Below are 25,208 nucleotides of genomic sequence, written 5' to 3'. Positions count from 1 at the left end.
CATTGGCTGTTGGTAGCATTCTGAGCTGTAGGGGTGATCCCTCTTTGTGATTGCATCCCTTATGTTGGCGGTTCCTTAGGGGAGTGGGATTATGGGATCCCCAAGTCATCCATCAGTTCCCCACATGGAACTTAAATTGAGTACTATCAGCCCTTATGGGTCCGTGTCTTGAACCCCTGGCCACATGTGAGATAAAGCTCTGGACTCTTAAAACAGCCTTTCTGGTGGCTATCACATCTGCTCGAAGGGTATCAGAGTTAGAGGCCCTCTCCTCAGACCCGCAATTTTGCATATTTCATCAGGACAAGGTGGTCTTGTGGCCAGACCCATCATTTATTCCTAAAATAAATTCAGTCTTTCACAGATCTCAGGAGGTGATCCTTCCCTCATTTTGCCCCAATCTGTTGTCGTCTAAGGAATGTACCTGGCACACTCTGGATGTGTGTAGGGTGCTAAAGTTTTACCTGGAAAGGACTGCTAGTTTTAGGAAGTCAGAGGCACTATTCATTACCTTTGGTTGGGGTAACGATGGGCAGGAAAGTTCCCCCCTCATCCATCTCACAATGGCTTAAGGAGGCCATTATCCAGGCCTATCAGGCTTTGGGCAAACCACCACCACGAGGGCTCACGGCCCACTCCTTGTGGGGGGCATCTACTAAAGGGGGCTGCTAAAGGAGGCTTCCCAGTCATAGAAATCTGTAGGGCAGCCACGTAGGCATCACTGCGTACCTTTGCCAAGCATTACAAAATTGACTCCTGGGCCTCGGCGGATGCCACATTTGGGAGGAGGGCTTTGCAAGGGGTGGTCCAGGCATGACCTTCCCTCAACCAGAATCCCACCCAGGAAGTTATTATTGCTCATTCAATATCCCAAGCTGCAGAATGCCCTCCAGGAACCACTGGGGAATCAGTGGAAATTCTTACCGTAAATTTCTTTTCTCGGGTTCCTGGAGGGCATTTCCCCACCTCTTCATTCTGGTGCTGAGGGCTTGAGTCATGCTAGTTTCCAGTGGCTTCTGCCAGCACAGTACATGAGGGAGAGGCAGTCAGGGACTCCCAGGGATTTCATGGATGACCTTTTTCCTTCTGTTTCATGCCCTGGTAGTTTCTACATTTTATCTACCAGTTTTTTTTCCTTTCAGAAGTCTCTTAGCATGGTAGTCACCACAAGTTGCAGTGGGTTCTCATGGAGATGACAGGCTAGTTGGGCCAGGAGTCCAACTCCATCGAGGGACCACTTCAGGGAGTTGAGGGGTCGTCCATGCTCTGCCAGTGGGTCTGGGAGAGAGCGGAATGGCCCCTCCCCCTGGGTGAGATAATCTAAAGATTGGACCCTGCCTATCGCACGCCAGGGGGAGGTGCCTCCCCAAGCAGCAGAATACCCTCCAGGGACCCCTGGGAAGAGAAATTCACAGTAAGAATTTCCGTTGATTCTTGGCTACAACTCATGGTTCATGAGCAAGGTATCATTTCAAATCTCACTTGAACCATAAACTCACTAAATGACTTTAGGCAAGCCACTATTCTCTCAGCCACCACTCCTACATCTGCAAAAAAGAATAATCTTACCTACCTAACAGGAATGTTGTAAGCATTTCTATGATCATTACACTCATCCTGTAAATCTTTTGTGTTTGCTATACGAAATTATGTTTTGTCTTTTGTTTTGTAGCTCAACAGAATGAGAAATGAAACTAAAGAATTAAGATTGCTGTGTGCTGATGATGAGCAGAGCAGAACATGCTGGATAACTGCCTTTAGACTTCTCAAGGTACTGGTCTACCTTTAATGTTGGAGCCAGTTTACATTTATGATGATCTCTAGGTGAAGGCCATTGTAAGACTTGTGGCTGGGCACCGTGCACATGGATGTGATGTTTGTGGCATCATTCAGGCGAATAAGATGAGTCTTGAGTCTTGGTCTTCCTTCACCCCAGGAGTATATAACCTACGGGAAGTATCCAACCCTTGCAAAATTATTTTGTGCCCCCTGTAGACACATGTGTATGTGTTGACCACTCCCGTGGGTTCCCTGCTGTGATTAGGTTTTTTTATGGGGGGCCCCAAAGCTTGCGAAAATGTTTCTTTTTTTAATTTAAAAAAAATATTACCCACTGTTCCCATAGGACCCCGCTGTCATACTATGATGCCAAACTTTTTTTCTGGGCCCCCAGCCCCCTACAAAAATTTGTCCAGTTTTTTTTTAAAGATAGGGTTTTTTACAATTTAATAAGGAATTATAAAAATGATTTAAAATAGTGTAGAAAACTGGTGGGAAAGTTTTTTAGAAGGCAGTAATTGAGAGCTACTGTTCTCACTATATCCACTTTTAAACTTGGGCCACATTCACTTTGACATGTACCCTGGAGGGTTGACCATTAGTCAGTGCAGCCCTCATCCTAAAATAGGTGAGCCAGCCCAGCTCTATACAATGAAAATCCCCCACTCAACTTCCCCCAAAAGACTCACTAGGAATCTGTGTCTTCAGAGTGTGCTGCTAGTAAGTACTTAGAAGTTTCCAAATGATTAACTAACAAAAAAATTGCCACTTGAAAGGGGAGCCAAATGAGCTCTAGTGTGTTGTGCTATGTTGATTCCAATATGAATTTTGCCTATATAATAAACAACTTTCCATTGGCCAGCCTGTATGTTTTAAGCTCTTATTTTTCGATGGTCACATGTAATCCTAAATGCACAGGCCTGTATACCTTCCTCTCAGAAAAAGGCAATTGTGTGCCAAAATATAACACCATGTACATAGTAAGACTGAGACATTGTGGTGCAGTCACAGTCTTAATGTTGCTCTGGTGAAAGAGTTTGTCATTGAAAAGAATGCCATATTAAACCTTAAAGATAGCATCATTCAGCAGCTTTGCAGTTGTGGCTCCCAGCTGACCCCACTATATGTGGGGCCAGACACTCTGGAGAACCATTCAGGTGGAGCTTCAATACTTAGACCCATTTGTATTACAAAAAGTTCTTTGCTAGCATACAAATATACACATTTTCCATAGGAGGTGGGCCATCACTACGGGTAATAGTTCCACCTATCGTGCGAAGGCAAGAATGTTTTTTTTTTTTTTGAAGTCAAGACTAGGGGTGTCAGGCCCCTCCCACTCTCCAGTTCATTCTTGCCTTCGTACGAACAAGATTGAGATCCTATAGCGTAGCATTTAGCCAAGTTTTCTCGTATTTGTTTATTTGTTTTGACTGGGTGCGAGCCCAGTGTTACTTGTGCGTCTCCCCAGTCCTTTTTTCCCTGCTTGGTGTTTAACTTGTTATTTAAGTTTATTTCCCTTGCTTGTCTGAGGGTTCCCTCAGAGACCGCGGCTGTGGTTCTCCCTCTTTTGTATTTAACTTGTCATTTAAGTTTGTTCCCTTGCTTGTCTGTCGGTCCCCACAGAGACCGCGGCTGCGGTTCTCTACGTTTTTTGGCCGATTTTGAGCTTCGGGAGATCGCGGTTCTGTCTCTCCCGTAGCGTTTTTTCCTGCCTCAAGCCGCGCTCTGTGGAGCCCTCGGAGAGACCGCGGCTGCGGTTCCCTCCCAGGCGGGAGTTTGCGGCTGCGGCTCCCTGCCTTTTCCCAGCCACCTAATTTCAGCCTGCCGGGGTTCTGCCTCACTGGAGCCTGTTGATACGGCTCTCTTTCTCCCTCTCTCTCTAATTTCACCGCGGAGAGCTCTGCTCCAGGCGGCGGCAGCGGCTTGCCTCCTGCTGCCTCATCCGTCACAGGCTTCTCTCGGCACTCTCTTTCTTGGGGTTTTTTGGAGCCGCAAGTGCGGCTATCAGCCCTGCGGCTCCTCCTGCGAGACTATGCTGGGCAGCCCTTCCCCCAGTTCGTCCCCAGACGGCCGCCATTGCTCCTTCTCTCTCCGCCATTTTTGGATCATTTTTCCCGCTCTTTTTTCCGGGCGCCATTTTTGGTTGGATTCAAGTTTCCCGCCTTTTTTGTTACCCTTTATTAACCAACGGATACCTTCCCTGCAAGCTATCTGTATGTGTGTTGTATGTGTGTTGTAGACAGGCTTACACAGGGCTTACTTACACACAAATTTACTGTGGCTGTATCATCAAGTCTGGAGCTTTAATTTCTGTGGCTGCCTCACACAAATCTACTGTGATTGTATTATCAAGGCTGGAAATTTAATCTTAGTGGCTGGTTTTGTATTCTCAAGGCTGGAGCTTTAATTTTAGTGGCTGACTTGCACTAAATCTGATTTATATTCGGTACATCCTGCCCCCTCTGTGGCCGTGTATCACGCCTGAAATCCAGCCTACAGCACTAATCTGAGTGTACCAAGCCTAAAATACAGCCTATATTATTACGAACGCTGATACCATAGTGCATCCTGCCCCCTCTGTGGCAGTGCACTTAGCCATCTGCCAGTGTATCCTACCCCCTCTGTGGTCGTACGCTGTGCCAGTTCGGGTCTTTACATCCTGCCTCCTCTGTGGCCGTGTACTGCACCCAAGTTAATATAAGATGGCAGAACAGCCAGGCATGTCGCAATCAGCCAATTTGATGCCAGATCAGCCAGGCATGTCACAAGCAGCCAAGCCACAACATTCTAAGGCGACTAAGACCAGACATGTTAAAGCACTGGCTAAGACAAAACATCTTTCCAGCCATAGCAAACCAAAGCGCCCACGCTATGACTCTGTGCCAACCATCACCACAGCAACTCAGGCACACATAAGCGATATACTTCATTCCCCTGCCGCTTCTGACGAGGAAGATTTTGCTGGCTTTCCCACTCAGCTTTCGCCTAACCAGCCTCCCTCCGTTCTACCGCCCCAAACATCTGTTCCAATAGCTACTCAGGCACAAACATCTGCCACATCCGGGCTGCAGCTGTCTCCTGATTTCCTCTCCCAACTTCAAGCCATGCTGGCATTTTTCACCCAAATGCAGTCACTACCACAAGTTCCTGCCATACCTCAACTCAACATGGACCAACGTGCGTGTCATGAAGCTCATCCTTCCTGTTTACCAAATCCCTTCGATGTAGCCAGAGGCAGATGTTTTGACGAAGCCTCATATGCGGAGGAGTCAACCTTCACTGACCATGTTGAAGGAGACGACTGGAGCGACTATTCAGATCATGAGGAGGATACTTCGTATCGCTTGTTTAATGCCTCAGACTATCAGCCCCTGGCACGCAGGGTAGTTAATACCCTTGGACTCCAGACTGCACCTTCAACTTCCGCCCCAGCTATCAAAGGGGCCAAGGTCCTCAAATCCCCTGCACCTACTGAACACTACATCCCGGTGCCGGACCCAATTACGGAATTGGCCTCTGAAGAATGGGCTCACCCATTCCAATCTCGACGCTTCAAGAACCTGGCTGACAGGCTTTACACCCTAGCTCCGGACTTTGCCACCAAGTTAGACGTCCCTGGCATAGACGAACCAATCGCTCGCCTCGTTTCACGATCTCTTTTGCCCAGGGAAGGGGAATCCCAACTAAAGGACATTACTGAGCGACGAATAGACTTCGCCCTCCGCAAAAATCACGAGGCCACTGCCCTCTCCATGCGTGCCTCCGCTTCAGCCTCCATTTTCTCCAGAGCAGCTATGATGTGGCTGGATGATCTTCTAGAGGACACTAACCCTGATCCTGTCGCCCTCAGAAGGTCACTGATAAAGTTGCGTAAGACAGCAGCTTTTGTGGCCGATGCCACCTTGGATGCCACTCAGTTGGGGGCGCGAGCCATGACGGCTCAGATAGTCACTCGACGGACTCTCTGGCTTCGCCCCTGCAAGCTGATTCAGCGGCCAGAATGAATCTGTCCAGGGCTCCTTACTCCGGATCTTTACTCTTCGACGAGGAAGCTCTAAAGGCAGTGCTGGTTGATCCCAAAGACGCCCACAAACCGGTTCTGGCCACTGTCAAGAACATCGACCACAGGCCTTTCAGGCGATTTCCTCCCTTCTGTACTAACCAGCCCTTTCGAGGAACGCGGCCAGGAGGACGAGGCCGCGACTTCAGATCCTATGACCCCACTTCATTCAGGGGCTCCTGGAACCGACGCTTCCAGGGCAGAGGTCAGTACCAAGGGCGCAGGGGCAACTCGTTGTCCTCATATAGGGGAGGTCCTCGCCAACGCAAGCAGTATTAACACACTTCCCATAGGTGGCAGATTACTTCATTTTGGAGACCGTTGGCTGCGCCTCACTACGGTCTCCTGGATCAGGGAGCTTTTCAGTTATGGCTATGCCATAGAGTTTTGGGCAACCCCATCAGACAGATTCCATCCGTCCCCTTGCCCAACGGCACCAGCCAGGCACAGAATCATGCAGACAGCTATACATCACCTCTTGGACATAGCAGCAATAGAGCCAGTCCCCACAACTGAGAGGTCGGAAGGGGTGTACTCCCTCCTATTTGCTGTGCCAAAACGAGATTTATCATGGAGGGCGGTATTGGACCTCAAGTTTGTCAACCGTTTTGTAACATATCGCAGGTTCAAAATGGAATCACTCCACTCCATTACGGAGAGTCTGCATGAAGGAGACTTCCTGGCTTCTATCGACCTTAAGGAAGCGTATCTCCATGTGCCCATTTGCATAGCCCACAGAAAGTTTCTTCGGTTTGCTTTTGGCCACCAGCACTTTCAATATAGAGCGATGCCATTCGGCCTCTCCTCTGCTCCAAGAGTGTTTACCAAAGTGCTACTCATCCTAGTGGCTTATCTCCGGACCCAAGGGGTTCATCTCTACCCATATCTGGATGATCTGCTAATACGGGCCAAGTCTGAGGAGCTGGCTCATCATCATTTAACGATCACCCTCAATGTTTTGCAGGCCTACGGCTGGCTTGTCAACTTCGACAAAAGCCATCTCCAACCAACCCAACGCCTACTACATCTAGGGGCAATGTTGGACACCCTGCAGGCAATGGTTTTCTTGGCTCCAGATCGCATCACTGCGATCACAAGCATCGCAAGGTCCCTGATGCAACAAACATCCGCAGACGTCATGCTTCTCGCCAGAGCGCTCGGAATGTTCATCTCTACAATCCACATTGTGCCATGGGCTCGAGCTCACACTCGGCACCTTCAATGGACTCTGTTGCCCTTTCAAAAGGACATTGCCAGCTCCAACCATCGCAAAGTTCATTTGAGTCCCGCACTGTGTCTCTCCTTCCGCTGGTGGACCAAGGTTCAACACCTCTCCAAGGGCACGTCGTTCAGGGAATCCCGCAGAACCGTTGTAACCACAGATGCCAGCCTCATAGGTTGGGGAGCCCACTGCAACTCCCAGTACGTTCAGGGGGTTTGGTCCACCGCAGAGCAAACTCAAAGCATCAACTGGCTGGAGCTAAAGGCTGTCCACTTAGCTCTACGTCATTTTCAGTCTCTGTTCCCTTTGGACCATGTGCTCATTCGAACAGACAATACGTGTGTAAAATCACATTTGAACAGACAGGGGGGCACCAGGTCTCGTCCTCTGCAGGACTTAGCCTTCCTCATCTTTGTCTGGGCAGAACAACATCTACAATCCCTGAAAGCAGAACATCTCAGAGGAATTTGGAATGTGACAGCAGACTGGCTCAGCAGACAACAGGTCTTTCCGGGAGAATGGAAACTTCATCCAGTCATTTTCCATCGTCTCCAGTGTCGGTTCGGCGTCCTCTCAGTCGACCTGTTTGCTTCCAGTCGCAATTGCCAGCTTCCCAGGTACTTTGCCCGATACCTGGACTCAACAGCGGAAGCAGTGGATGCTCTGACAACACCGTGGCCAGACGGTCTCTTGTACGCCTTTCCTCCCATACCATTGTTAGCCAAAACCTTGAGGAAGGCGCGAACCGAGAGGGCACAGCTGGTTCTAATAGCACCATTTTGGCCACGCCGACTGTGGTTCTCAGATCTTCTGGCAATGTCAATGATGGATCCTTGGACACTTCCAGTCAGGCCAGACCTTCTATCCCAGGGTCCAGTATGGCACCAGGACCCTACTTGGCTCAATCTAACAGCGTGGCATTTGAACGGGGACATTTGAGGTCAGCTGGACTGTCTGACGCTGTGATTGATATTATTTTGGCCTTGAGAAGACCATCTACCACTCGTATTTATCAACATACCTGGGTGGCTTTCTCCAAGTGGTGCCTGTCCCACCACCACGATCCATCTCAGGCCACTGTGCATCAGGTGTTGCAATATCTCCATAGCGGCTTTATGATGGGACTTCGACCCAACACTCTACATCGACATGCGTCCACTCTGTCGTCCATTCTCTCAGTGTCCTTTCCCGGAGCTCATATTTCCTCACATCCGTTCATCAAACGTTTTTTGAGGGGAGTCGCCCTACGCTCTCCGGCTGTTGTCCATCGGTTCCCCTCATGGAGTTTGCCTAAAGTTCTGCAGGCTTTGCAACGCCCTCCGTTTGAACCCATCAGGACTGTGCCCCTACGTATGCTGTCCTTCACGGTCTTGTTCCTGATCGCAGTCATATCTGCCAGACGCGTTTCGGAGTTGGGCGCATTGTCTTCTGCTCGACACCTCTGCGTCTTCCATAAGGACTCTGTTGTGTTGAAGATTGATCCTTCCTTCCGTCCCAAGGTCGATTCAGTTTTTCATTGCAACCAGGACATTGTTTTGCCTTCCTTTTGCCCGAATCCTACCCATCCTCTCGAGAAGGCTTGGCATTCGTTAGATGTCCGGAGGGCTCTCAAGACCTACCTGTCTAGGACCCAAGAGATTCGACGAACGGAGTCTCTGTTTGTATCCTTTCATCCAAGATCTATGGGGCATAAAGTATCCAATCCTACCTTATCCCGTTGGTTAAGGGCATGTATTACTTTAGCATATGAGTCTCTGAAGCTGTCAGTTCCAGCTAGTATAACGGCTCATTCTACCAGGTCAGCTGCCACTTCGGCTGCTTTTGCCACTAATGCTCCTGTTGCCGATATTTGTAGAGCTGCAGTCTGGACTACCCCACACTTGTTTATAAGGCATTATAAAATTGATCGTTATGCCTCTGCTGACGCATCTTTCGGCAGACGAGTGTTGCAACAGGTTCTTAATGAGGATTAACACGTGGGTGGTCCCTCCCTGTATGGGCTGCTTTGGTACATCCCGTAGTGATGGCCCACCTCCTATGGAAAATGTACCATTGGTCTCACCTGAAAGGTGATTTTCATAGGAGTGGGCCATCAGTTAGAGGATGACTAGATAATTTTAATGGGTTACATATTATTGTTACGCTATTATATTTAAATGTAAGAGTGAAGTCAAGACTTTTAGTCTGTTATATTGTTATGTTAGAGTCATGTTATTATGCATGTGACTACTGTGTTATTTTCCTGGCGGGTCTGTTGGCCTTGTTCTTGTATTTTTAGATATCTCTTTTTAGACTTGCTACGAATGAACTGGAGAGTGGGAGGGGCCTGACGCCCCTAGTCTTGACTTCAAAAAAAAAAACATTCTTGCCTTCGCACAATAGGTGGAACTATTACTCGTAGTGATGGCCCACTCCTATGAAAATCACCTTTCAGGTGAGACCAATGGTACATTTTCGTATATCACTTTATTTCCACAGTGGCTGCTTTCACACTGCACTTTATTTTGTTATTCTGATGATTTCTTACCTGGCAATTTGCGCATTATATATGGTCTTTCACATTATGTGCAAGCTAGCTCCGGAATTCTAGTGGAATGTAGTGCGAGTTTAGTACAAATTTCTGTGGCAAATGATACCAGAAATAATCCGTTAGCAAGGCTGGGAACCCGGAAGATTGCAGGACTTCTTTGCTAGCTGCAGCTGTTCACATGACAGGCATCCCAGCATGCAGTGTGTTCCCACCCTTTAGTCACGCAGGAGGGTGTTTTGCCTGATGAAAACTGTACCAGTAGCCAGCATTGGTGCAGATAGCAGTAGCATTTCCTACACACACCCCTGTGTCAATACAACTAAAATAATTTAAAAAGTCAGATCCTAAAGGGGAGGGCTTGCATGGCGACAGGATGAGATATTAGACCTACACAGTGGGGAATAGTGCACATGTGTATAATGGGTGAGGGATGAAACAAGCCATGTGACAGTTGTGCAAAATGCCAGTATATCTGCTGAAAAACCTGCGTTCCTTACCGTAACAGGTACTGCAGTCTGAAAGAAATTTTAGAAATTGGGACAGAAGTGCTACCTTTTTAATCCATTAAACTAACACAATCAGCCCCATGTCTGAAAGCCGCCAATGTCTTTGATTATGGATATAGTAAGTAGAAATAGTAATTACTGAGAAGTAACAGTTCCACTCTATTTTACACTGGTCAAAACTGCAGCTAGAATACTGTGTCCAGTTAGTGTCACATTTCAAGAAGGACATTGACCAACTGCAGTATGTCTAGGGGAATAAGGAGTCTGGAAACAAAGTCCAGTCTGGATCAACTGGAAGAGCTGTGTATGTTTAACCTGGAGAAGAGAAGATTGAGCGGGACTGGGTGTGTGTGACATGATAGCATCAAATATCTGAACGCCTGTTATGCAGATATTGGAGCAGATGTGTTTTTTATCCCAGAGGGAAGGACTTTAACAAATGGGTGGAAATTACAGGGAACATTAGGAGAAACTTTGCAGACGTAAGAACTGTTCAACAATGGAACAGGCTGATTTGAGATATGTGGGCTATCCTTTGCTGAGGATATTTAAGCTGAAGCTTGGTGGCCATCTTTCAGGGATTCTGTAGCTGTATCCTGAATTTCAGGTCTTGTACTGAACACGTTATTAAACTAGATGACTCAAGGCCCCTTCTAAAATGTATGACAAAGTTTGTGTCATGCTCCTCACTTACTTCCCAGAAATTTACTTAATTGCAAGACAAATTTTAGGGTCTTCTGTTCCTGGACCCATTTTGACAACTTGAACTGATCAAGTTCTGGGTATATTTAGAAGACATAGAAGCTCCTTACCCAGGCTTTTTGGAATATATGACCGTTCACCTTGCTGTTAGTGATTTGATTATGCGGTGATTTAGTTTATTTATTTAGATTATTTATATATTGTATTTAATGATTTTACAATTATGTAAAATAATACATAACCTATCGGTGAAGGATGGTTAATTAATTAATTGAATAAATAAATACTAAACAAAATAAGCTTCTGAATATTTTCCCCTCCAATCTGCAGTATGGGATGTTGCTGTACCAGAACTACAGAATTCCGCAACAGAGAAAAGCTCTGCTTCCACATTTCACCACTCCTATAGTAAGTTTCTAATTTTAAGTGTAGACATCCTTTCACTTGCATTATAGTCACCTTTCTCACAGTTTAAATAAGAAGCTACTTCCCAGCTAGCAGTGACTCTGGAGTCGCCAAATGATGGATCAAGAAGAATATGATTGCCTGAAAGGGGCTCAGTGAACAATAACAATATGGTTTCAACAGTACTACAGTCCTGTGGATATCAATGTGGACAAAATTTCCATATGTCTGCAGCAACAAAGGAATTTATGTTAAAAGTGGTTCAAAAATTGTATTTAACCTCTGGAAATGAAATGAAATGAATCTTTATTGCTCAATGCCATAGGCTACTGTAATTCATCACATGTAAAAGGAAAAAATACTTTTTAAAGTACAAGTCATATTTCAACAAACACAGTTCAACAGCGTACAGTAAAGGGAGTAAAGTTCTTACTCTGTAAAGTTATCCTATACCTCTAAGATTGCTTTCCCTCTTTGCTGGAGGAGTTCACAGAGAAAGGCTCTGGAATTCCCTCCCGTTTGATCTTTGTCGTGCCCCCTCCTTAATTGGTTTCCGCCGGGCCTTGAAGACCTGGCTATTCAGGCAGGCCTATGGGATTTCTGGGATGGGTTAGTTGTTAACATGTTATTAACTGGGAGAGTGGGTTAGATGATTGATGGTCTTATCTATTTTATATTGTATTTTATTGTATTAATGTACGTCGCCTAGAGTGGCCGTTAATTCGGCCAGATAGGTGACTCAGAAATAAAATTTTATTATTATTATTATTCACCCATGTGTGGTGGACCTGCACTGAAGTTCTGGGACTCACTGTTTTCAGAAATGGGAAAAGATTATGAATCAAGAAATATATAGAACTCTAAAATTGGCTCTACTAAATTTGTTTCTGAGTGAAAATTTGGCCCTAAAGGATAAACAGTTCATTCGTTTTATGTTAGTTGCAGCCTGGTCTCTTATTGTTCGATTTTGGAAGGGCTTGAATGGCATCTCTGTCCTCTTGTGATACAATAAAATGTGACAGCATTAATAGAAAAATGTACACAAAAGTTAAAGATTGCAAAAGGCAGAAGACAAGGACACACTTGTCACAGAATGGCGGAGTTTTATTTCCTACATGAATGAGGCAGATAGCAATATATCTGCCCTGTATCTAGGTGCAGAAAGAAATGTATTTTTATATACTTTTGTTGATTGTCAATATGCAGTCAAGATATTTTTTAATTTCCTGTGTTGGTACCCCACTGTTTTGTTTTGTTATATCTTTAAAAAATGGAATTAAAAATAATATCAAAGAACCACAAACAAAAATAGTACCACCATTTTTGTTTTGTTGTATCTTTAAAATTTTAAAATTTAAAAAATAATATAGCATCAAAAGCAAGCAAGCAAATAAAAACAGTACTACTGTCCAACGCATGGAAGCTTAAGGCTAATTCAGTTTGGTTCTCAGGACCAGAACATTGCCATTCTTCTTATTCTGAATGGGGTCACACTCTGCTCAGCAGTCGGAGGTTCAAAGTGGCATGGAGTACTTTGTAGCAGCTTAGGCTGATTCATCAGCTGCAGCTCTTTCTCCAGAAGGATGCCGTGGTAACTTTCTGTAGTACAATTGTCATGCATTACAAATGGCTTCCTGTGAAGATGACTCAGAAACTTCAATTTATTTCAGAATTTGGCTGCAAGAATTCTGTCTGGTGTGGATAGGCGGAGCCATATTATACAAATCTAGTAAAGAATTACATTCTGTGCCTATTTGCTTCTGGGACCAATTCAAGATGCTGGTGCTTTCTTTTAAACCCCTATGTAGCATAGGACCCAAATACCTGAAGGAGAATGTCCTCCCGTATTGTCCTGCTTGTGCATTAAGATCTCCAGCTGCTGTCACCTGCTGGTTAATTAGGCTTCCATGAAGGTAATGTGTTTAGTTGTTATTAGAAAGGCACTTTTGTAGCCAATGAGATTTCATAATGGGGTCCCCCGTGCATGCTTAGAATGAACCTTTGTGAAAGAAGATTAAGTGGACTGGGTGTGTGTGAATGGAAGTTTGGGAGGAGTGGTAATTAGTGTCAGCAGAGAGGGCCAGTTGGAGTGTTACTGTGTGAGGGATAGAAAAGGACTGGATGGAGTGAGGAGAAGAAAGAGAGATGAAAGTATCTTGATTGATTGGTTTGTTTGTTTTATTATAGCACCACAGCTGTGGCCTTATTAAGGGTGAGTCAGCCGAATCACATTTCATGTGAGAAATCAAGAGGGTCAGTAGATTCTGCAGCATATAATTTGAAAATGGTTCAACAGAGTGATTTGAAACTTGGCAGTGTAGGTCAAGGTGAATGCCTAATATGTGGTAGACACTGAGTTGTGTTACATGTTTGTAGTTTTTATTTTAAAAAAGCATTTTTCTAGTAATTGTTAGGCAATGGATTTGCTTATTCTGCTGTTGCTAGACAAACGTTTCTGGCCAATCTTAGACTCTGGAAATACAGAAACCTACTGTTTCTAGACAAGATTATCACCAACTAGGTTTCAGCCTTGAAGAGCATGTATTTCAGGTACGGCAAGAGGTTAGAAGTTAGGTTTGAAAGGAGACAGAGAAGCAGTCAAAGAAGATGAGTAATAAGAGTTTCCGAGTCATGGGGTGAAGGGAAAATATCTGTGAGTTGCCCAGCAGATGACAGGCAGCTTTTGAAGGACAGGAGAGTTGTATGCCAATTGTATGGCTGTGTGTGCGTGACCTGCTGAAGTTCCTTTTTTTCCATTGCAACTTTAAAGATTAGGCTTGCCATTTGACCTGTCCCCTCTTGCACCCCAGCTGACCTTGCATCTTTAACAATCATACAACGTGCAAAAATCAGCTGGAGGGGTTGTAGGGCATGGGAGTCAACATGCTGCCTAGCTAATCTCATCCAATGAACCAGTTCATAGAATCATAGAATAGTAGAGTTGAAAGGGCCGAGTCCAACCCCCTGCTCAGTTGTTATAGGTAGAATCAGTAGTAGCCAGTAAAAGTTGGCAACCCCATTAAACATAGGTGTCTGGTTAGAAAAAATGTGGCAACCCTTATTTCTACTTTATTTCACAATAAATTAGGCAGAAGATAAGTTGTAAGTGAATTATTGCCCTTGTAAGTGGTGTGTGAGGATATTTCTTCTTTTTTGCATTGAGTTTCTCATTTTCAATTTTACAATTTCAAGTTTGCCTGATGAGAGACTTTTTGTTGGGGATTGCCAACCCAGTGCATGGCATGTGGGTGCCATGATACCTGCAAAGGCCTTCATTGGCACTCCTTGGCAGGAGCCCCAGACTCTTGAGTTTCATTTTTTTTTTAAGTCTCTATTCCTCCAAGAAACAAAGAAATGAAACAAAATGTGCAGGTACCCTTTTAAGCAATTTCTCTGAAATGAGCCATCCTGACTGCTCCTGCCTGTCAGTGTTTTTAGCCAATGACTGAAAATAAAGCTACAATTGATAAGTGAGTGGTTTGGATACCAACCAATAGAAATCTCTGGGGTCATAAAGAGCTTCTTTTTCTGCTTCTGTCTTGTTTTCTAGTAGCCCTTGGAATCTCCATAGTTTCCCTTTTTACCTAGCATCCAGGATCCATCTTTCCTGTGTTTGGTTCATCTGAGATCAGGTACTCCCTAGAATTATTTTCTGCAAATACTACTGCACAATAAGTGTTGGTGGATGCTTTAAAAATCCCCAACCCCCAAATGGCAAATGCAAAATGTGAAAACTTTGCAAAGAGGCTTTGGCATGCCTCCTGCTGTGCAGGAGCTGAGGTCCAGGCATTCATTAAGAGTTCAGAAGTTAATTATACAATGAGACATGTAATTGTAGACGTGTATACTGTAAGTCTCTTTGTGTTTTAGTGGAGATTACTCCCAGGTAAGAGGGTACAGAATGACAATCCAGGTTTTGGTTTGGGAAAAACAGGGTTCTTGTTCCTTTAACAGCTGTATCTCCACAATCAGGACCAACAGGATATAGCTGACCTATAATAAACATGAGGTAGTCTTGGAGCGGGCGGAAGAGAAGCAGCAATGACTGTACTCTCTCTAATTTTATGGTATGGCAGCCATGTTGTATTATGCCTTGCTCCCATGGTAGCAATTTTGTTTTTGACTGATGCCCTCAGCACTCTCAAAACCTAAAATGTGCCCCTAGTCCAAAAAGGTGGGCAACCTTTGCTTTTAGTTATAACATTCTCAAAACAATCACATTAATAGTACATTGATAGAAGATCTCATTTGAATGCAGAAGAGCATGTGTTTTGCATGCAGATTGTCCCAGGTTCAATCCCCAGTGTCTCCAGATATGGGAGAGAGAGACCCCGGCCTGGAATCCCGGAGAGCCGCTGTGTAGACATTACTGAGTTAGATGGACAAATGGTCTGACTCAGTATGAGGCAGTTATTTAGTCAATATTGATATGGTATGGTGTCCTATCCCGTGGCTAGTTCCAACTTCACCACTACCTGGGTAGTGTGGGAGATTTTAGGAAGAATAAGGGGGGATACTTAACCTGTGGCTGTTCCATACTAAGATATCTTCTCGGTGGTGGCCCCCGAACTATGGAATGCCCTCCCAGACGAGATACGCCTGGCGCCTTCTCTGTTATCTTTTCGGCGCCAGGTAAAAACTTACCTTTTCGCCCAGGCTTTTTAAATTTTGTAATTTTTAAAATATTTTAATTTAACATTCTAAACTTAATATGATCTTAATTTATAAATCTCAATGGCAATTTTATTAATGTTTTATAATTGTACTATATATATATATATATATATATTTTTCCACACTTGCTCATATTTTAATTGTGATTTTATTTGTTGTACACCGCCCTGAGAGCTTTCTGCTATAGGGCGGTCTAGAAATGTAATTAAATAAATAAATAAATAAATCTTAATTAGATTACCTTCAAGATCCCTTCCAGCTCTGTTATTCTGTGTGGATGGTAATGACTGCCAGTTGCGTACTTGTAAGGTGGAATGGGAGCTTCTGTTGCATAAACTGCATGTGTCTATTCAAGTGACCAGGCAAATCTGGGATTTAAGTCCACCTCTCTACCACTGATGGCACCCAGCTCCAAGGTAATGGTGAAGCTGGGATGAACCACAAAACAGGATACCATCCCATATCCATATTGACTAAATAATCTGTGAAAATTACAGTTGTAATTTCTCAGCATTTTAGACTTTGAATGAACATAGAAAGCCGTTAGCACAGGTTTAACTGAAAGGTTTTTTATTAATTAAATTGTTTTATGATGGATTATGTTTGAGATCCATTTGGATTGAGGGCTGTTTAGATATTTTTAAATTAAATCAGTTCACCACCACCTGACTATGAATGTCAAGTCTCTTTAGGAAGAATTAGAAGAATTAAATCTATGAATCCAGATAGAGTTAAATAATTCTAGAACTACACTTGTTCACATGGAGGGCACTGTAGACAATTATTGTGAAAATGTAGAATATCCAGTTCAATTCCTTCTCTGATCCCAGCCCCACTCTTTTTAAGCCTGAACATATGGAAACTTTGACACTGTATCAGGTGCTTTAGCGGTCCAGTTTGTATTATTGACAAAATCTCGTGTTTTACCTTGTTTCACATTTGGTGATAATACAGGTTTTGTGTATGAAATTTAACTAGGTCTGCAAAAGTGTCACACTTGATGTGGTTGTAAGAGAGAAATACTGTATTTTGCAGCTTCTTTGCTTTGTAATTTCAAATATCTAAAGATCCTGTAATCACAAGATTTGTCCTGTTTAATTTGAAAATGGGAGTTTTCTGGCCCTTGCAGAATGCTAATCCAGTCACGTTCTTTGGTTACTTGGGGGACTATGACTCACAAATCAATAAAATGGAATAAAATACAAAATGGGCAAAGTGGTGTTTTTAATGGATCATCTTTTTTTAAAAAAAAAGTTGGACTTCCAAGTTACAACTATTCCGACTTCACGCACCCATAGACATATGTATTTCATTTTTCACGAGAGATGCATCTTGGACCAAGGCTGCCTTTTCCATAGTATCACACTATTAGAAACACAGCATTGTTTGTCTTGTACTCCCCAGATTTCTTATGTGGTATCTCAATTCATTTTACTGACTCTGCTTGCTTGTTATCTGTCTTATTATTTTACTCTGAATTTATTTTTATTATGCTGTAAATCTGTAGAGTATATAGAAGGGCAAAAACTATGACCACTTTAGACAAGCCATGCCCAGTATGACTTTTGATTTTCTTTGAATAGCATTCCCTGCTCCATGCCATATTACAAACTGCTTTTGAAAGTTTCTTTAATTTCAAAAGTGATTCTGCTGTCAGGCAGTTAGATTAATTGTTGTTTTGAGGTAATGTTAAGCCCAAAGCCCCCTTGGGGGTACAGAACTGGTTGTGCTATTTTCTGGATCCTGGCCTGTAAATTTTAATGTGGGTTCTGACTCAAAGGGTTGCTCCATGAAGAAGAGCTCTTTAGTAACTCAAAAGCTTATCTACACCTGTGCCCGAAAAGCTTGGTGCAGTAAAAACCATTGCCACAGCTGTGTTTTAAATTACTTATTTTTGGGGCCCACCAGAGCAATATCTGTCTATACCAATCTAAAAATAGTCTGAAAAACTGGAAATCTACAGGATTGGAGGAGAATTTAAAAAATAATAGGAGCAATCAGTAGTTATCTTCACTAAATAATAATAATAATAATAATAATTTCTTTTCAGAGAAGTGTGTCTGAAAATTTCTTAGTAGCAATGGATTTTTCTGGACAAATAGGAAGAGTTATTGAAAATCCAGCAGAAGCACAGAGTGCAGCTTTGGAAGAAGGATATGCTTGGAGGGTAAGGGAACTTTTTTATTTATTTATTTATTGCATTTATATACCGCCTCATAGCCGAAGCTCTCTGAATGGTTTACAACAACTGATACTTGCCAACTGATGCCTGCTGTGACTGGTAGTATAGTGCCTGATCACTGCCATTGACACAGACACCATTCCTTGGGTTAAAATTATGAGCCACTGTATTGCCCCGGCCGTGGGCTTTCAAGTATTTTAGGGTCGGTATCAAGGAGAACAATGAGGCAGACTCATGGTTTACTCACAAAGGAGAAAGCTTTATTGGGTACATATCAGGCATGCCTACCCAGCGGAACAGACCCAAGGTCTCTCACATAGAGGCGTTAAGGTCTGCATCCTGAGCTCATGGCACAGGCACCTTATATAGAGAAAATCTTGGCAAGGCATACACAGTGACAGAATGCATCATTAGCTATATCTAACATCAAATCGGCACATCTTGACAGGGTCCATCATTAATCAGACTAGGCATCAAAGCTGCCCTATGCCTAATAGACAATGGCTACTATCTCACTATCTTTGAAGTATTCCCGTCCCTTGATCTGGGGTGTCAAGGCACCTGATGGATCACCCTATTTACGTGAGAGGACACTGGTCTGGTGCCAAAGCACATCTTGACCTCTCTATGCTACTCTTTCCATGGCGCGTGCCCTACTGTTAATCAGCACGTGCAGCCCATCCTTGGCACATGTAGCTCATTAGAGCTAACTGGATCAGTGCCAAGGCTACTGTACATCAAACGGTCCTTTCCCTCCCTACCAGCCTCCTATCACATGTGCTACCGGTTCTCAGCACATGCAGCTTGTTAGTGGCTATCTAGATGAGCTTCAAAGAGGTGTTCTTGAGGCTACATCTAGTCTCCTCATAGATAAGGCCCAGCTGAGGGACATTGACTGTTCCGCAACCTCATCTTCTAACAAACTAGTTCTCTGGCAGGTGTCCAAGCTACAGAAGACAACATTATGAGCTTAACTATTAAATCTTACCCTCCTAAAGGCACTTGTACATATAAAAGCAATAAGGCAGCCTTGCATAATGGTTATAGCAATCACATACATGCCCCAGGGTATACAGCCACTTTATTAAACAGAATCCATTTAGAATAATGAACCTGCAGAAGGGAAATTAAGTGTGAGAGCATCATGATGAATCAGGCAAAGCCTGCTTGCAGCTATAGGGCAACCAAACCCTGTCTGAGTCAGGGCCTGCCCCTGTGCCAGACCCCAGCTCAGGCCACACCCTGAAGGTGCGTAGGGGGTCCAACCTGCATGCTCTGAAACTCTGAGTGGATGATGCAGGTTGGCCCCAAAGATGGCCCGTATTCTGCCCCCAGGCTGTATAGCCCTGAGCTGCAGGCGTCCAGACTGCCTATCACCCCCAAAGGTGCCTAAAGGTGTTACATGGCTGCCGTTCCCCTTTGAACCTTTTCCCACACTTTGCCCAAGTGATCATTCAAACACATTAAAGCCAAACAAACCAATCAGCCTATTAACAAACAAAGGCACCCGTTCTAACCCTTGACCATTCCCGCTAACCACAGTGTGTAGTAGGTAAAAGAAACCTGCTGGCAAACGGAGGCAAGCAGGCCAAAAATTCCTAGTCAGCCCTGTAGCAACCAAATTAATCGCACTGCAGCAGAGGGAGGGTCGGGAAGGCACAGAGAAATTCAAAGGAGGGCAGGAAGCAGGCGGCACGGGTTTAAATCCCCTCAGCCGCCCTACCCTCTTGCGGCATGCTGCATCAGCATTGCGTGTGCACACACCCCTAAGATGGTGGCTTGGGCTTTGGCCGCAAAGCTCACCCCGCGGCCCAGTAAGTCCTGGGGTGTAGAGCAGGACTGCAGCCTAATGGAAGGGGTAAAGACTGAGCAAACGTTGGAGTTCCGCAAGCTTAACTGGGCTGGGGCCCTTTTCCCTGAGCTGTGTCCACAGCTCCCTGCTTTCTCAAGCTAGTTGTGTCCCTGTTCCCACTCCTAAAGGGCTGGCAACTGGGGAAGGCGTGGGGGCTCCTCACGTATTGCACACTTGTGTCTGAATCTGCATAGGCTCCAACCGCAGAAACCGCAGGAGCTGAATTCCCAGCAAAGCAGGCGGGGTTGAATCCCCTGCCCCGCACGCCCGTGGGGAGGAGCTGCTGCCACCTGCCTAGCCAATAGTCTGTCCTGTCGCCAGCCACAGGCTTGAAGTGTGACATAAACTGCAGTCACAGGTCAGCCTCCTTTTTGTCCCAGGGGAGGGAGGTATCAAAAGCCGCTCTCATATGGAACGCCTCATCATAGGCGAGCCAAGCAGCCCCTTGAAACTCAGAATAACCTCGATATTTGATATCAAGGTATTTAATAAGGACTGAGCTCCTCTGTGGCTGCTTCTGCATCACCACACCCTTGTACATTAGGAATGTGGGCGGCCAGTTAGCCCAGGTGCGCTCTATGCGTCACCGCTTGGGTTTATCTGGTTGCATATCATCACCCTTGTCCTTATCCTTTTTAACCAGTTCCCTGTATAAAAGTGAGAGGAGGTCCACATACTCCCCTTTCCATTCTTTCTCCTTGGTGATGGGCAGTAGGTGAAAGCCTAATGGGGCTGACGTCTCCCCAATAGGTGTAGCAGAGCCACGAGGGTCAGCGGCCTCTGCAGGGGGGGTGGCAGATAAGGACGTACCCCCTTCCGTCAACATGCCTGCAGAGGACTGCCACGCCTGTTCACAGGCCTCCACTAGAGAAGGCTGTTGCTGTGGCAGGCTATCCCCATTCCCAGCAGAAAACCCTAATTGCCCGTATACTTCCGTCTCAGACAGAGGAGAAAAGGGCCAGTAGGGAAACCCCCATGGGTGCCAGCTCCACTGTGGCTGACCCTGCTGGTGTGCAGCTAAAGGAGACTCACCCGGTACACCATCAGCTGCAGGCTGCTGTGAGGACTGCGGAGTGGAAGCTGCCCCTGTTTCTGTGCTGGGTGCCCTCATATCTGTCATGCTGGGCCCGGCAGCGAGAGCATCTAGACGAGCTAGGATAGAATCAATAGCAGCCTTGTTAGCCCTGCTCACCCTACGTTGTGTTTGCCCATGGGCTTGCCTGGCCAATGGCTCCTTTGCTCTCATTGCCACAGGCTGAACCTGAGGTGTGCCTGGCAGCCATGAATGCTTAGCCGATGGCTCCTTTGCCCTAGTTGGTGCAGGCTGAACCTGGGGAACATCCAGCTGGTGTGAACCATCCTCTAAGGCTTCTAACCTGGCCAGGATGGCCACCCAGGATGGCCCATCCCCTTTCCCCTCATTTGAAGGAACTGGAGACGGGTGCCCACCACTTGATTTGGGGGCCTTGTCTTTCCTCTTCTGCCCCCTTGCCCCTCCTCAGCTGCCTGACGGTGGTAGAAGGCCTAGCACTGCTGTCTTCCTCCTAAGCCCTATGCCCAATGGGACCTGCCAGTAGCCCCTCTTTCCTTTCTGCAAGTCTAAGGGCCTTCACTCTCCAGAAGAGAGTGGTGGAGACGGACTAAAAAGCAGCAGAAGAGTGAGTGACTAGCGGTGGGGTGTGTGTGAGGAGTAAGGCGCCAACCCTGCCTAAGTAGGCTGCCCACAGCCTGTAGCTGGGGGAGTGGTGCAAGGTCTTAGCCTTGCAGCAAGATGCTCCCTCCCGGGCAGTGCGCACCTCCCCTGTGTGCCCCAAACAAAGAAGAAATGCAGCCTGAAGGCTGCCTAGCCTGCGTCTTCTGCGCTCCTTTCTTCAGCACTGTGCATGTCCAGAGAAGCTGGAGCTGAAGGAACCGCCGCACCGCCCAGAAAGCAGCCGATCCGGCACCGCCGCCGCAAGAAAGGAGCTGCCGCACCGGCAAGGAAGGAGCAACAGTTCCTTCCCACCGAGAAATTCAAAGGAGGGTGGGAAGCAGGTGGCTCAGGTTTAAATCCCCTCAGCCACCCCACCCCCTTGTGGCGTGCCGTGACAGCGCTACGCGCACATGCCGCCCCCCCCAAATGGTGGCTCAGGCTTCAGCCGTGGCCGCAAAGCTTACCCCACAGCCCAGTAAGTCCCAGAGCAACAAGAGCGGGACTGTGTAAATGATGCCTCTCCCCCACCCCAAATCCCTCTGGCCATGATTTGCATAGGGCTAATGGCTTACACTTTGGTTTATCAGTGGAGTACCAAACAGCCCCTCATTTGATTAAGAGAGGCTTAATTTGATTTTTGCTCCGTGTGTACAAACACAAACACACATTTTGAGTGGGAAAACAGCATTTTATAATAGTTTTATTGTTATGCAAAGATTGAAGAAATTTCCCTTGACTGTCATGTTTTTCCCCAGCTTGACAGAGGGATGCCATCAATGTTTTGTCCTCCCTTTCCTGCAGATGCATGGTGGTAGTAGCTTATGTGATTTTTCTCTGCTGTCCTCCTGTCCCTGTGCTTAGTCTCCCAGTGTTATGAAGATAAGAGATAGTGTCTGGTCTAAAGTCATCCAGTGAGCTTCTTGACTGACTTCAAATTGGAAGCGAGTTCAAAAATTTAGCACCAGGCATTTTTTTAAGGTAGCAAAAGCTGGGTATCCTTTGTGTTGGTATTTTCAGCACATCACATCACAAAATATTTCCTGTAATGGCATCATGAAATTGGAACTGTGTTGAGTATTGTAATATGGTTTTTTTTGGACTTCATCTACCAGGTAACATTAATAATTTGACCGGGGTTTTATGCTGACTTCTTTGTTCTGCAGAAACGCAGCACAAGAGTGAATATATTGGGTAGCCAAAGTCCACTTCATCCTTCCATGCTGAACACAGGTAAAAAAAATTGCAACTGGCAAGCTGCTGGAGAGTTAGATTGTATTGTATAATTTCTGTGGGAAAGTTGAGATTGAGAGTAACTTTCCCTGATTCCTGTGAATTCAATTGGGCTTAAGTGCTTAGTTTTGGCTGGATGATGTCATGTTTATGAAAATTTAACATAAGGTTATATCAAGCCATAATTGCTCTTCTTGAGTCAGAAGGCTATTTGTCCTTTGAAACAGGAACGTTGGTGTTTAGTTTGATCCCCTAAAACTGTTTTAAACTGTCTTTCCCAGTGCTCAGCCCCTGAATACATGGATTCAGTCAACATTTTATCCAGTTACTTTTGTGTGTATTTTAAGTGTACACTTGTTTACTTGTTGATGCATCCAAAAGATAATGTTTCTGCTGCACATATACTGCATATTTTGTACCTGGGAAAAAGTAGTATGTCCCTCTGCAACACTTTTATTTGCTGTGTGGAATCTGGACGGACTTGTTTCATTGCCATGTATTTGGTACTTTTTGTGACACAGTGAGAAGTGGTAGAGTAGTTTCCCTCAACCCTCAAACATGCTCATGTTCTTTTCTCAATACTTTGTTTTAGTTCAATTTCTAGGCTTTTTAAATTATTTCCATTGTACATTTTTCTATAGGACTGAGCATCCAGCCCAGCCTTCTCCAACCTGGTGCCCTCCACAGTCATGCTGGCTGGACCTGAACGGCACTGGTTGAAGAAGGCTGATGCAGAAAGTGTGTTAAAGGTAACAAACACCAGTATATAGTACCCTAGATGCTGGCATTTCCCATTGCAGCAGCCTTGTATGCTGGTAATAAAATAGATTTGAGCATAAAACTAGTATCATATGCAGATTTCTTTCTCTGAATAAGATCATTTTAGCCATTTGAGGTCATTTCAAACCATTTTAGAGAAGTATTGGGGGGGCATGCACAGCAGGTCATGTGACTCGTCTCACATCTGTGGTATGCAGACCATTGTAGTAGCACAAAAATCAGGACAGTATATGGCCCTGATGTGCTTGAAAACCTAAATAGTACAATGCTAAATACTAGCGCTAACCACTTGTTTCTCCTTCAGTTATCCATAGAACACAGAACTGGTTTCATGGCAGGATCTCTAGAGAAGAGTCTCACAGAATTATTAAGCAGCAGGGTCTTGTGGATGGGTATGTTTTTTTCAATGTGTATATTCGCCACTGTGCCTGGAGTCCCAGATATCACTATGATCTGATTTTTCATGTAAATGCACCAAGTTTACATAATTTGGAAATCCTGTGGCATAAGGTTCTGGGGCGAGGGATGTGATGGTATGTTGTTTTAGTGAAGATGTTGTAGGACAAAGAATGCTGCCCTATAACAAGTCAGACCATTGGTCTGTCTAGTTCACAATTATGTCTACTGGCAGTGGCTTTCCAGGGTTTCGGAGAGGAATCTCTTCCAGCCCTACATGGAGATGCTAGGGATGGAATTTGGGGCCTGAATGCTCAAATGTTTAGGGCATGAATTCTCTTGCTCTGGTCTGACACACAGATGATAGAGCAATAAACTTTATTTATTGCTCTGAGCATTTACAAGGTTTGTTTTATTTCATCAGCTACATTCCAGATTATTCTGTGAGAGTGGTGGTAGACAGTTTGATAGTAAAGTATAATATTGTTTCCTAGACTATTTCTTCTTCGGGATAGCCAGAGTAACCCAAAGGCATTTGTACTTACACTGTGTCACCATCAAAAAATTAAGCATTTTCAGATTTTGCCGGTAAGTACAGCATTTGTTCTTTTTTCTTTTATTATTTATTTATTGCATTTCAAAAGGTTTTATTTATACAACAGGGTACAAAAGATGTTTCTGTACAGGTGGGCGGTGGAGAGGAAGCACAATAAAAGAAAGAGACCTAAGGAATGTCAACATCATTCAGAATATTGTAAATCCACAGCTTACACATGAAGATAACCCGTACCCCCTACAAAATTAACTCCATTTTGACAATGGAATCTAATATAATCTGTTAATTTTGCCATTAATGCACAGTCCCATATTTTATTATACTATTCCTTGACCATTGGCACTGTAGTGGTTCTCCATTTTCCCATGTATAAAATTCTTGCAGCTGTCGGCAAATAAGAAATTAATATCACTTGTTCTCACCTTACTGAACCCTCTAAATAGTAAGAATACCACCAGGTATAATGGAAACTTGTATCCCAAAATTCTTACCAATTGGATTTTTATTTTGAGTAGAGCACTTTTTTAAATATTGTACAGATTTCATCATAGGGTTTATTAAAGATTTCCCAGGAACTTTTCAGTTCAGCCAGTGATAGCTTTCAGAAACTGGACTTTGCTTATTTCCTCTCTGTATTTTCA

At 44.8% G+C, this 25,208-nt stretch overlaps 1 protein-coding gene across 9 annotated transcripts in view; it reads left to right on the top strand.

Moving 5' to 3' along the window:
* The window catches only part of GRB10 (growth factor receptor bound protein 10), a 267,426-nt gene that overhangs the window by 223,107 nt on the left and 19,111 nt on the right, over positions 1-25,208 (top strand). For 8 of the 9 annotated variants that reach the window (XM_061590044.1, XM_061590039.1, XM_061590042.1 and 5 more), the window contains 6 exons: positions 1,673-1,771; positions 11,130-11,207; positions 17,929-18,045; positions 22,769-22,835; positions 23,920-24,007; positions 24,506-24,599. In XM_061590044.1, the coding sequence (XP_061446028.1) occupies positions 1,673-1,771; positions 11,130-11,207; positions 17,929-18,045; positions 22,769-22,835; positions 23,920-24,007; positions 24,506-24,599 (543 nt within the window). The remainder of the gene's footprint in view (positions 1-1,672; positions 1,772-11,129; positions 11,208-17,928; positions 18,046-22,768; positions 22,836-23,919; positions 24,008-24,505; positions 24,600-25,208) is intronic. The other variant, XM_061590041.1, reaches the window with a different exon arrangement.

The sequence above is a fragment of the Rhineura floridana genome, chromosome 11 (genome assembly GCF_030035675.1).
Source record: "Rhineura floridana isolate rRhiFlo1 chromosome 11, rRhiFlo1.hap2, whole genome shotgun sequence".
Classification (NCBI taxonomy): domain Eukaryota; kingdom Metazoa; phylum Chordata; class Lepidosauria; order Squamata; family Rhineuridae; genus Rhineura; species Rhineura floridana.
The sequence above is the reverse complement of the archived record's forward strand: the minus strand, read 5'-3'. Positions and strand labels throughout refer to the sequence as shown.